General features: G+C 44.5%; 1 protein-coding gene across 8 annotated transcripts in view; it reads right to left on the bottom strand.

The window, feature by feature from the left end:
- Positions 1–13441, bottom strand: part of lrba (LPS-responsive vesicle trafficking, beach and anchor containing) — a 180274-nt gene that overhangs the window by 3245 nt on the left and 163588 nt on the right. For 6 of the 8 annotated variants that reach the window (XM_019861882.1, XM_019861874.1, XM_019861877.1 and 3 more), the window contains 4 exons: positions 11670–11825; positions 8692–8859; positions 4964–5065; positions 4693–4889 (listed from right to left, as the gene is read on the bottom strand). In XM_019861882.1, coding sequence (XP_019717441.1) covers positions 4693–4889; positions 4964–5065; positions 8692–8859; positions 11670–11825 — 623 coding nt within the window. The remainder of the gene's footprint in view (positions 1–4692; positions 4890–4963; positions 5066–8691; positions 8860–11669; positions 11826–13441) is intronic. The other 2 variants (XM_019861876.1, XM_019861880.1) reach the window with 1 other exon arrangement.

Raw genomic sequence — 13441 nt, 5'->3', positions numbered from 1 at the left:
CCTTGAAGTGGAAGCAAACGATTGTTTTGCCACAATGACGCATGGAGGAACTTTTCAAAACAGCCCGCAAAAATGAAAGAAAACGTATTATGACATTTTGCACACCATTTAAAAAGAGTTGCCGGGTGTCTTGACAAGTAAGATCAACCATGACAATGCACTTATCAGTTCTGTTGAAACCGCTCACCTCACATCCTCGATAGCCAACGGTTAATATTTCACCCGGTGTTCCTCAAGGCTCTCTCTTTCGCCCACTGTTATTTCCCCAAAAATGTGCAGACTATACGGCCATATTTCTAGTTGGGTGAAAATGACGAGAATGTTGTTTTTGTGGCATTAATGAACATTTCCGAGATAGTCCTCGGAAATCCTCGTCTGCTACAAACGTGTGTCCGAGACTGGAGTTCCACATTTACTGCCACACAAACCAGAAAGCTTTCAACGCTCGGGCAGTTGGCTTATCCATGACGCCGCAGAAAACGATTGTAATTGCCTTCAACAACATGACTGCTCTGCTAACTGTTTGGATTTTGAACACAAATTGGGTATTTTTTCACATGGACAAGCAAAGGGAATGACTTTCCTTTGTGGATAGGATGGAAGGCATCAAACGATGTGTAGAAAATGTGGAAGTCATCGGCCCCCTCCCGCGACTTGTAGTGTTTCCCGCCCGCCCACTGTTCCAGACTCGCTACAAAGTCGACCCCTCCCCGCCGGGAGGCCGACATTTACTCTGCTTCACTTGCTGGCCCCAACGCGGTACGGCTGGGAAGTACACAAATCAACGACTGCGCCCGACGTGGAGCATTTGTCTCCTCGCAGGTGGCTTTCACGTGACTCAGCAGATAAAAATGGGGAAGTGAGCCAACGTCGGTTCGTGCCTCCAACACCGCCGCCGTGTCTGCGTTTCTTGATAGAATGCGCAGAACGAATGGATGTCATTCTTTTGCAGCTCTGCTTACAGTCGTGTTTCGAGTTTTGGCAGCGGCAGTTTGAATTCTGTCATGGATGCAAAAAGTAACAAAAGCATCTCTTCTTTGCGTTGCGATGATTTTGTGCATCCGGCGACACTGCAGATCTGCTTTGCGTTTTGTCTCTTTGAGACCACTGTTTTGTCGTTTTTAACGCGCAAAAGCAGCCAAAATGTCTCCGATTTGAGTTTCCGCACAGTAGAAAATGGATCGCTGGCATTTCTTTTTTTAGAGTGTGTGGAAAATACGCATCTGCGCAGCCAACAACAGTCCAGCTCTGCTTCAGCGTTTGACATTTTTGATTTGAAAAGGAGGGATTTTCAACACCACTGTTTTCAGATCTACGCCATGATGCGTATTCAACCTGGAGCATTCACGGCCACTGATCCCAAGTATCGATGCCCTTTTCACGGTAAAATTTCAACGAACACAATGACAGGGAATTGATTCCTTTCAGATATGCGTGGAGTCCGCCATGTGTCAAACCGTGGCAGTTTAGCGCCAAGTACTGGTGAGGAAGAGTTAGCCAATATCCGACTTTTTGGGGGGGGCCTTCGGTATTGTCGCCTTGTATCGACAGCCGTCACGAGGGCCAGATACCTCGAAAATGAGGTGAACGATGAACCGATACTGATTTCTGGAATCGGTACTCGCACGTCCCTCGTGAACTTTATGGGAAGGCAGAAAGTCCAAAGAGCCCATTCATTATTTGACACAAGTCAATTTTCCATATTTTGGACGCAAAATGACCTACCCAGGTCTGAGTTCATCATTCTGACACGACCCATCTTCCGGGGGTTTACGACGCAATCGTTTCTGCTTTTCTGAAAGTATTCTGGAGTGCATGACCTCGCCGACGCCCAGCAGGAGGCGCTGCGCCGGCAGAAAAGGCGGGCCGCCGCCGCCGCCGCTCGATCGTAAATCCTCCGCCGGACGAGCGACCGCTCAAGGCAAATGTTCCGCCGCTCAGCGGGAGGTAAGCCGGCCCGACCGGCTCGTATGACTCCACGAGAAAATGCGCTCAAATTCTCCCGACTTCTCGCAGGTAACAAATGGGAGCAAAAGAGTCGAGATTTACGGCACCGTTAAGGTCCCTCCGTCGAAAGTTGGGGTTCTCAAATTTTCTGGGTCCATGGACGCCTCGCAAGGGAGACATTTTTCCAAGGGTCCCCCCTCCTCCCTTCATGATCCTCACACCAACTGTACCCCTCAACGCAACAGGAATGAAAAGAAAAAAACCCCCATCTGAACGCTACAAGAAGAAACGGACATATTTTGAAAGCAATGACATATTATGAGAATTAAGTCAGATGTTTTCACAATGTTTTTTTTGGGGAGGGGGGATAAAAGTCAGTCTTAGAAGGATTAAAAAAAAAATCCAATAAAATACGATGACATAAAGGTTTAAAAGTTTAACAAGGGGGGGAAAAAAGTCATATATTGTGAATTTGTAAAATACGACGTGAGGATGGGCACGGACGTTTTTGGAGCCTCTTTAATGTTTCGTGAAATAGTTGACATGCAAAATCACACGGAACCTAACTACCGACCCGGAAAACAAACATTAAGAAGCAAAATTTATTTGGTCAGCTTAAGTTTGACATCTGTGCCGCAAACACTCCATTTTTGAGGACCACATTATTATATGACACATTTATTCAACAACCAAGGCTTCAAATTAAACGCGGTAAAACTTGAAAGCGTGCCATTGGCTGGCAACCAGTTGAGGGGGTCCGAAGACGGCTGGCAAAGGCGCCAGCGCGCCCGCGACCCTCATGAGGATCGTGGAGGGATGAAAGAACAAATTCGTAACCAAGTTGAATCATAATTTTAAGAAAATTAATAATAATAATATATTAAAATCACAATCAGAGATGTCGTTATCAAATATTTTGGTATTTGGATATTCTTCTGAAAATTCTTTAGAATAATCAATAAGCATTCAGACCCAAAAATAAATAACTAGATTATATATATATATATATCTTGCTTGGTTAAATAACACATTTTATTTAATAATAAATAACACTTTTTTTTCCATTCCCCCCCCTAAATTTGGTCTATGCATACGCGCAAAAATTAAGATTTCGCAGGTTTCTCGGTCTGTTTTTTGGGAGCGCGTAGCGGCCATGAAATTCAGAGTCATGAGTATTTGCTGGGAACAATCAAGCTGATCAAGTGAATATGAAACAGTGTCTTTGTGGTGTAAATTAAATGTAGGTTGAACATGATTTGCAAATCATTGAATTCTGTTTTGATTTATGTTTTTTTATATATATGTAGAAAACTAATAAAAATTGACCTAAATTAAAAAAATATATATAAAAAAAACCTAATAAAAACCAACACACCAGGTATGAAAATCGAAACTAAGCAAAAAAACAAAAGAAAAAAAAAAAAAAAAAAAAAAAAAAAAAAAACAACACGAAATAAAACTATCATGAACAACCCACCAATCTTCTAACCCTGTGCTGTACCAAATAATCCAAATATGCACACCGTTACACCCCGAAACATTTTGGAGGGCAAACAGAAAGGATGAAAGCCTCATCCAACGGACAATGTCAATCTTCTGCGGGATGGCGTCTGCTTCCAGGCTAACTTCTCACGGGGAATCATCATTCCTTTTCTCTCTCGTGAACATACAGCCTTGCCTTTGTACGCTCCCAATCGCATTTCATAGCGGCCATGTTTGCAGTGGCGTGAGTGAGAGCGGCGCGCGGCCGCCGTGTTTCAGGCCCGACAATCACCGGAGGTTTCCTAATGGGAAACAGACGCGCGGCGTACATTTACATTTCCCAGGCCAGGCCGGAAACAACGGGTCGGGCCAGGCCAAGGCGGTAGCTGCCATCTTGTGTCATTTTAGCCAAGAAGAGAGGAAGTCTGGGAACGTGAGACGGAGGCGCGGGGCTGCTGGGGGTGGGGTGTTTTTGGGGGGGGGGGGGGGGGGGGGGGGGGTTAATGGCGTAGGTGTCCGAGCCCGACGGCAAGTGCGGAATGTTCAATCGTCGTGCGGGCGCCGCGTACCCGATGCGAGCTGACAACAAGCGGCGCCCATCAAAAGGAACGTTTCCTCTCTGCGTGAAAGGGCCGCGAGGCCTGTTCAGAGTGGGCCTTTAATCAGGGTGACTTACACGACCCCCCCCCCCCCATCACCATTGGCCTCAGGAAGTGACATAATTGAAGTTCGATCACATGTAATGACTAGCATTAACAGACCGATGAAAAGGAAGTGACCTCACAACTGTCGTCGTGCAGGTAACGTTTGGCATGTGGACTGACCAATAAGGAGGCGGCAACACGACACACGGGCATAACAAGCAACATTTTTTTTGTTTCAAGAGTTTTTTTTGTTTTCCAAGCTAAATTGTCTGAGTAGTTTTAATTAGGCGCAGACCAATTAATTGCCCGACCGATTTAATACAGACAAAATTTGGAAAATATTGGCCATTTTTTTTAATAAACTTATACCAACTTAAAAAATAAACTTATAAATATTTGAAATATTTGAATATTTTTGTTTATAATGTAATGTGTTGTTTTAAAAACAAGGAATAAAAAAATGACCAAAAATGTGTACAAAAAAAATCCGCCTTTTTTTGCAGAGTGTTTTTTGTTGCAATAACCGCAATGTGTTGATTTGTGCACAAAAAAAACTGCCTTTTTTTGCTGATTTTTTTTTTTGTTTTGTTTTTGCAATAACCGCAATGCATTGACCGACCTTGATGCCGTCCTCCACCCGCATGTGTCCCAGCAGCTTCCCGTTGACACTGAAGACCCCAAACTGTCCTTTGTCATAGTAGATGACGCAGTGGCCCTCGGCCGAGGCCTGGATGAGGCGCGGCCGCGAGCAGCCCTCCGGGCCCTCGAGGGTGCGCAGCAGGTCCCCGTTCATGGAATGGATCAGGCACGGACCCTCTGCGCACACCACGTGGGGGTTTGGGGATTAAGAGGGAGTCGGGGCAAAGCGGCGGGAGCGGAAAGCGGCTGACCTTTGCATCCGCTGAGGACCAGACCCAACTCGGCGCACACGCAGGAGCACGTGACTTCGCAGTCGTGGCCCGTCAGGATGGCCCGAGGTGTGGTGATGCCTGCTGGGGAAACAAACACGCGCGTCACAACCCACGCACGACAGTCAAGCCGTTTGTGGTCAGACGAGACCCCGTTGGTTGTTTCGGTGACCCAAACCAATGAAGAGCAACACGGTCCCGGACCTGATGACTGGCAGCACGGAAGGCGGACCGACAAATGACAAGGAAGTGATGAAACTAATCACGAGGAAGCTTTTGAATCCAAATTGCTGGTTGGAGTCAGTCTCGGAAGTTAAAAAAAAAAAAAAAAAAAAAACAAAAGGCTATTTCATCAGTGTCTGTCAATGTTTATTTAAATGCTGTTTCGGACAATGGAACAGAATTTGAATGTCTTTTGGTTTGAATGATGGTTTCTTAACACAAGAAAGTCACGCAGCAGTTGCAGTTTTAAAATGTTATGACTGCCATGTCGACAAACCACTGAAGAGGATTCAGATGTAAGCAGCTAATTCCGGATGCCGCATGAAAAAATATGTCTATGTACCTGGCATTGATTGGCCAATTCTTAAAAAATCCTGAAAAAAACGTCCTTGGCATTGAATGAGTTCAATGACATTGCCAAATTGTTAAACAATAAAAAATAAAAAAAAATCTAATTGTTTTTCTAAATTAAAAATGTTTTGTATTTAGAAAAACACAAACAACAATGTTATAAGAATAATCCATATTTTTCGATTTTTATAATCATAATTTCCCAAATTATGAAAACAAATCTTTTAAAAAAATGTCCTTGGCATGGAATGAGTTCAATGACATTGCTAAATTGTTTAAAAAAAAACAATACAAAAAAACAAATCCAAGTTCTTCTTTTTCTAAATTTAAATGTTGTTTCATTTGTAAAAAACAATACAACAATGTCAAAAGAATACTCCATATTTTTCGATTTTTACAATCATCATTCATATATGAAGTCATTGACAGTCATTTTGGAATGTTGTCATGCCTTTGATGCTTTCCATTTTGCCGTCGGCAGATGTTTCCGTTTGAGAGCACATGTTGGAAGCCGAAAACGAAGAAGAGGAGGAAGCATTTATGCGCGTTTGCTTTGGCACAAGCTAAAAGGAACCCCCCCAAGCCACCCAAAAAAAAAAAAAAAGAACCAACAGAAAAAAAACAAAAAAACTGAATTTCCTCTGTACTAAGTTTGGACTGCACTGACATTTTTAATTATTCGCGCCGTATCTTGAGATTGAGCACATGCAAACATCAAATGCAATGTGATACTTTTAGTGTGCCAATGCTTGGACGCTTACAAAAACTAAAAAGTCGTTCATCTGCAGAGAAGCCGTTGCCACTTTTTTTTTTTTTTCTCTCAATAAGAAAATACATAAGCGGCTAACAGTCATGTGTCATTTCTGAGTGTGACCAGCTGATGGCGACGTTGCCTGAGGAATCGGTGCAGGCTGCACTTGAGCCAATCGGAGGCCTTTGGTGTCAACATCACCAAGTGTGTGTGTGTGTGTGTGTGTGTGTGTGTGTGTGTGTGCGTGTGTGTGTGTGTATGTGTGATGTGCAACCGAGTGCAATGCGCCACGAGTGAGCTTTTGGTGTGCATTTGCATGAGCGATTCGGCTTTTGGGAAGAGACGGAAAGGCAAAGGCAGGCAATGTGAGTGTGTCACTGCGGTCGGTTCGGTCTCTTGCAATGTGGCATTGAAGGCTTCGTCAGCTCTGCCGTGGAATGACACACAAATCATGTTGACAGTCAACAAGATTCGTTACACAATCGGGTTCGATCAAATACAAGAAGCCGTATTTGTTTTTTGTTCTTTGACCCGTTTTGATTTGAAAGGAGGGAAAAACATTTTAGGGTCTATTGTAATTCCCTAAAGGTATTTGTGAAAGTAAAAATGGGGATAAAGATAATTGTGAAACAATGGAATAATTCTGAAGGAAATTAAATTTGTTGTATTGAAATTGACTCGAAAGGGAAAGTTGCAAAAATGTATGGAAAAAAAAAAGCATTGATGGTATTTTCTTGACAGGAAAATAATATATGATTTCAAATAATTAGTTGGACAACAATCAATAATTATTAATTAAAATGGGAATGAAGTTTTTTTTTTTTTTAACTAAAATGAAATGATCAAACATGAATACTGATTATGAGTCGAAAAGTTACCAAAAGAGTGATTTGTTTTTCAACTGAGAGTCTCAAATTATTTATCTTGGTCTTATATCACAAAAACCTGCTGTTAGAACAGGGGTGTGTTGACTTTTGATATACACTGTCCATATCAAAATATGGATGGATCAAGATTTATCTGGATATGTGAGGCATATACACACATTGTAAATAGAGAAGTACTCATTAAAACGAGCGGGGGGAAAAAAGTTAAAAAAAAAAAAACTACCAGGACGTATGAATAAAACAGATGATTGACATGAATGTGATGTCATGCATCTTCAGTGTTTGATGGCGCGGTAACCGTCCGCGAGTGCCTTTCCACGCACGTCACCCAACGACGTGCTCGTCCGGCAAATTAGCCTCCGACGACTCATGTGCGCGCGATGCTTTGATGACTGCTAATGCAGCACATGACCAAGTATATCCCCCCCACCTCCCTCCCCGGTCCCCTGCGCCCTCCCCTCGCAAAAGTAACATTTTTCACATTTATCGACCGTGTGACCCGCACGCCTCCACCCCTTCTCAGGCGGCGCTGAACTTTCATGTGCCCGCCAGCGGCGACCACCCCCACCCCCACCAGGACGTCACATTTTGAACGTCTCTAAGTGGCCCTCACTTTCACTCCACACACACACAAACACGTTACGGAAACTCAATCTGTGCGTAGGGGAGCCCCCCCGCCCCTTCACATGAAACAAGTTGTTACATCACAAGGAGAAAGCCGTAAATCACAACATCTCAACTGTCCGGCCGGAACTCAATATTAAGGGCGGTGCCCACCCAGTGGCGCTATTTTTTCCCCCCCAAAATGTCAGACAGAGGCATCGGTTTGATTGTGGCGTTTTCACCGAGCGGTCAACTTGTTCGGCCTTCAAACAACATATGCCATATTTTCCATTTGTTGATGTGTGACAAATGTTGCTCAGCAACAAATGGCAGCCGACCAATGCACGAGTGTGTACGTTAAAAAAATGTTAAAGTGACGAGAATAAAGTCAGACTGCTACGAGAACACACTTCGAACACGATGTGGAAAAAAAGTCGGAATGTTATGAGAACAAAGTTTTCACCAAAAAGTAGTAACTGCATAAAAATCAAAGCAGACAGTTTTTTTTTTTTTTTTGGGAGGGGGGGGGGGGTTGTATCACAAGATATATTCAAGAATCAAAATTCTTCCCCTTCAAGCTGATAACATTCAATTTATGTTCTCTTCACGCACCCACACACAAAAAGGGGGTGGGAGGACCTTGAAAAAAGATACATATATATTGAAGGGAATTTAAAAAATAAATAAATAAAATAAAATCAAAATAAGCAAATTTGGAACTGAACTGCGTTTATATGAGAGTCTGCTTTTGGTTTCCTTGTGTAGCCTAGCGTTTGGTAGCACCTCCAAGGAACTTTTCCAGTCTCCCGTCAACATTTTGTGTGTGTGTGTGTGTGTGTGTGTGTGTGTGTGTGTGTGTGTGTGTGTGTGTGTGTGTGTGTGTGTTGTCCACTTACTGGCGGCACTCTCGCCGATGCTGCTTAGCTTGCCGTTCCAGTACCACAGTAGCAGAGTGGCGTCACGCGAGCCCGACACCACATAGCAGTCGCCGCCGATGTACGACTCGGACCGGGCCAGACACGTCACCACGTCGCGGTGACCGAACACGATCTGAGTCAGCTTGCCTGCCGACAAAAAAACCCACAAAAACAAAAAGGGAAGCGTCGACATGAAGTAGCTTGGTTTCTGCATCAAGATTCCATAACTTGAAGCATGTAATAAATCATCACGGTCATCTAATGCAATCATTTCAAAGGGTGATCTTGGCAAAGGATAAAGAATATATGCCTGTGAGTATTGCCATATGTTCCGTCTGAATGCGCTGCGACTGCTCGTGTTCAAATCCAACAGATTTAAATGTTAATAATTAGCACCGTGTTGATGCTACTGTCGTCAGTCCAACGATGGGGTTTTTGCGTTTTGTGTGTGTGTGTGTGTGTGTGTGTGTGTGTGTGTGTCAGAATGAAAATAGAAGTTGAGCAAGTGAATGTGATATGGTGAAAAACATAATTTGTAACTTGAAGTGAGCATTTGGCTTCTCTTTTTGATGTTTGGTGCGAAGTCGGAAGTAGTTTTTCTTTCTTTTAGTTTTATGATTATTTTTTTTTTCTGGTCAAGGCACTTTTTGGGGGGCAGTTAAGAACGTGAAAATATCTTACAACATATCACTGAAATATACCTGTTTGACCATGGAACAATCACCCCGGATGATTTTCATGTGCACAATTTCTCATGGGAAGGGGTCACTTCATTAGGGACAATCGGATATCTTGAAACATTTTGCCTGATCTACATTCGGATGAACTTCACCCAGGGCCAAACTATTCCAATGTGAGTCCGAATGTTCTCAGGTTTCGTGCAAGTTGAGTTAATAAGCGTGTGAGTCACTCCCACGAGCGAGCGTTCTTCTCCTTCCAGGTACAGAATTCAGAGGTGTCCCTAATGTTATGGCACTCGAGTGTCATCCAAGGCGGCGAATGACGAGATAATAGCGGGACGTGACGGCGGCTGTTTGCACTTTTTGTCACCGTCCGTCTGCTCGTTCTGCAAGATCAACACACGAGCGCTCCGACTCGCGCGAGAATAAATATTTGTCCCGCGTCCGCGTGTGCGAGAGGCTAATTGCTGTCAGATTTCACCTCCTCCGTCGACCGCGGCTTCGCCGTCTAATCCTCATTAAGGGCGACCTCGGCCCGTCAAAGTCCCGCTTGACATTTGCACCCCAAGAAAAAAAAAAAAAAAAAAATCTAAAAACGTCCACCTAATTGAGTTGTATCGGCATGAAAAGATGAGTGTTATTCAAGAGGGCGGCCTCGAAACCAACCATGTCAAGTGTTTGACGTCTTGATAAACACACAGGCGGGACGCTATTGAAGGCACGCGCGCGCGCCCACTCTCATTCGAACTCACGCACTAACGCTCAATCGCTCACACAAATACACGCATTATCACACTCTCAACACACACACACACTCATAGCCTCTTATTCTCTCGCAGGCAGACTCATTTTCATACGTTCTCGCGACACACACACTCACTTCCATTCTCTCACTGCCTCCCCCTTTTTCACACACACACACACACACACACACACACGAGATTGGACGTGTGAGACTCCATGTAGCAATCAGCTCTGTGTAATTGTTAACCGCCCTGTTGCGGAAGGTGGGTGGGGGCAGCTTTTGAGTGTTTGCGATTAAACCGTGTTCCACCTGTACACCCCTGTGGCAGAGACACAATAGAGCCATCTTTACACACACACACACACACACACACACACACACACACACACACACACACACACACACACACACACACACACACACACACACACACACACACGCGCGCCACCTCACCTCTATTAAACATGCGGGGAGGGGTTGCACGACCTGGTGAAATTGATTCGGAGGCACTTTGTGGAGGATTGCGAGTGCAAAAGAAGAAGAATAGAGCAAAGAGCTATGTGCAGATGAAGGCGGGACAGTTTCATTCGGGAGCCCCGAGCTACTCCCTGATGGCTGCATTGGCCGGAACAAACGGCAGAGAAAACATTCTGAACCGCTCTCGGTGGAATGCATGACATGCACAAGCAGAATAATGAGAAATGACCTCATTTACCGAAATGGGGTCATCCAAATATTAGCAAAAAAAAAAAAAAAACATTGAATAACTACTAAAATATATGTTTTGAAAAAAATCTACTAAAAAGAATTTCACTCTATAAAATGTGTAAACAAAAGCTAACAGAGAATAATTGCTCAGTCCAGTAAATGCAACTTGGCTGCAGATGTGACGGAAAAATAAATCCGTGAAGCCGAAAAGAATTTTCTTTTGTGTCTGATGTCATCGGAAGGACTCGCAGCGCCAAATTGGAAGGAGCGCATTTTGTATTCGATCCTTGAGCGCCGTTGGGGTGTGTCCAGAGGATGGTGCTCGAGTCAAGGCCGCGAGAGCACCTTTTCCTCCTTTTCCGGCTGTTACGCTTGCGTCCTTTTGCCGCACGATTGGGCTTAGCGGATTTCACGCTAATCAAGCCGCAATTTGCATCCCGTGTTGGGGGGCTGACATTTGGCTTCATGGGAGGGAAAAGAAAGACTCACAGGCAAAACGCAAGAGCTTTTTAGAGATGAGAAATCATTCAGGTGTCGTTCCATCACGCGCACGAGTGGGGAAAAAAAAAAGATTCTGCGATATCATCAAGTCTTATCCCCTGAATGAATTGCATCAAGCTGGCCATTTATTTATTGGTTCGCTGGACTGTGACGTTAACAGAGCTCATGCACGTCCTCTGTGGGTTTTGTCGCCGCTGTCGCCTCTCTTACCTTCGTGATGCTAACATAGCAACGTCACACTACTTTTTTTCCCCTGATTATATCACAAGCATAATCCCTCACGAGGTGTCGCGAGAGCCTCCGTCGAGTCGGCGTTAACCAACCCGTGTCCGTGGAGTAGATTCGGAAACTCTTATCCCAGAATCCGCAGAGCAGGATGAAGCGATTGTCGGCCGTCACGATGAAACACTGCGAGCTGATCTGGATGCTTTGGTCCAGGAGGTCCGAGATTTGCCGCCGGTGGCTGCCCATGTTGCTGGCTGAGGAGAGAGGGGACGCAAAACATGTCCGATCAACTCCAGAATGCTTTTCTCTTGTGAATGTGACGGAGGAACCTCAAACTAACAGACGAACAGGGGGAAGGTGTCATCTGTTCGAGCCGTCTGCCGGTCCTTTTTTTATGTGGCCTAAAAGCACCAATACCGTTAAAAATGGACAGGCCTTTTTAGCCGCGTGCCTACAGTGAGGTTAAGCTAATGTTTATGCTCTTTTACTTCGGACAGGAGACTCTCCACTGACTCGCTTTTTAGCCTGCTCTAGTCTACTGGACGTCAGTTTATCTTCTGATAAGTGAGCAGGTCAATTCTGAACGATGCGACTTGGAAAAGTATTGGACTAAAGGGCGTTTTGAGTGAACCGGACTTTATTTCGGGCCTGTTGAATCAAGATTCCTCAATATTTTGAGGCCGACTGGAATGATGGATTTTCTTTTGCGTCAATAAGGACAAGAACTGACACAGAAAAATCCCCCCCCCTTCCCTAATTATGTTGATGGTGGCAAACGAGTTACGGTTGGATTCAAAACTGCCGCTTCTCCCCGTTATAAAACGGTTTTGGATGCACACACTTCATTTCAGAAGGTGGCGGTAACGCACCAAAATATTTGCCGTAAGAAAGTAGAAGAAATGGCCTCTCACGGCAACAAACTAAGGGAGCATCAATTCAGCTAGCTTGCTAGCTTAGCATGCGGCATCCGCTACAACAAGGATTTACTATTTATAGCCCCAAAAGGCTCAATAATTGACCTTGATTCTACCTTTTGGGCACAATGTGATGTGGGATTTTAGTTAAGGTAAACCACTTTAAAGTAAAAAGGACAAACTTTTTGGGAGTTAGAAGCAGAAGGTTGACATCCAACCAGAAGTTGTTCTCTGCCATCAACACGATTGTGGACGGATGGATTGTGGGTAATAGTCCCAGATTTAATTTTAATATATACAAGTCGGGCCTGATTACAATTCGCAGGCCGAGCCCAATATGAGAAAAAGTGCGACCGTTATCTGATCTTTCTTCTTGAGCATCACCTCCAGTACATTCTGGGATTAGCTTTCTTTCTGATCTTGGTCTTTAGTTAATCTCGTTTCATCTGCTAAATCTGAAATGTAGTGCTCCGGGCGTAATAAACAAAGATGACAGTCCGATAATCACAGCAATAAAAGTACAAGAAATACAGTCCATGAGCGAGGGTCACATTCCAACACGGCTGCATTCTATTTTGTTGCCACGGCAATTAAAGAAAGAAAACATTAAACACGCTGACGGTGGTGTTTACAGGCCCTGAGAGGCTGACTAACGATGCAGACTTCACCTCCCGGCAGTCCGGACGGAGGCTCGCTGGTGAGAAAGTGCACTTGGCTGACCCGCGCTCATCCTTAAGAGGAATCTTTGGGTTTATTTTATGTGACGGATGAGTCCATTTGGAATGTGGGGGTGTCAAAAAGGCGAGAGAACAGGTGTCAAGAGGAGTGCCTCCAAAAAGTGAGAAAGGCCAGCGGCACCTGCACCGCGCGCTTTGACGTTTCCCAGCATCCCCAGCACTGCTTTTTGGAATGCGCCAAGTGTAAATATATTGCTGATAAGCACAAGATCGGCTCAG

Source organism: Hippocampus comes, unplaced genomic scaffold, assembly GCF_001891065.2.
Source record: "Hippocampus comes isolate QL1 unplaced genomic scaffold, H_comes_QL1_v1.1 scaffold7, whole genome shotgun sequence".
In the NCBI taxonomy this organism is placed as follows: Eukaryota; Metazoa; Chordata; class Actinopteri; order Syngnathiformes; family Syngnathidae; genus Hippocampus; species Hippocampus comes.
This window is presented reverse-complemented; position numbering and strand designations above follow the sequence as displayed.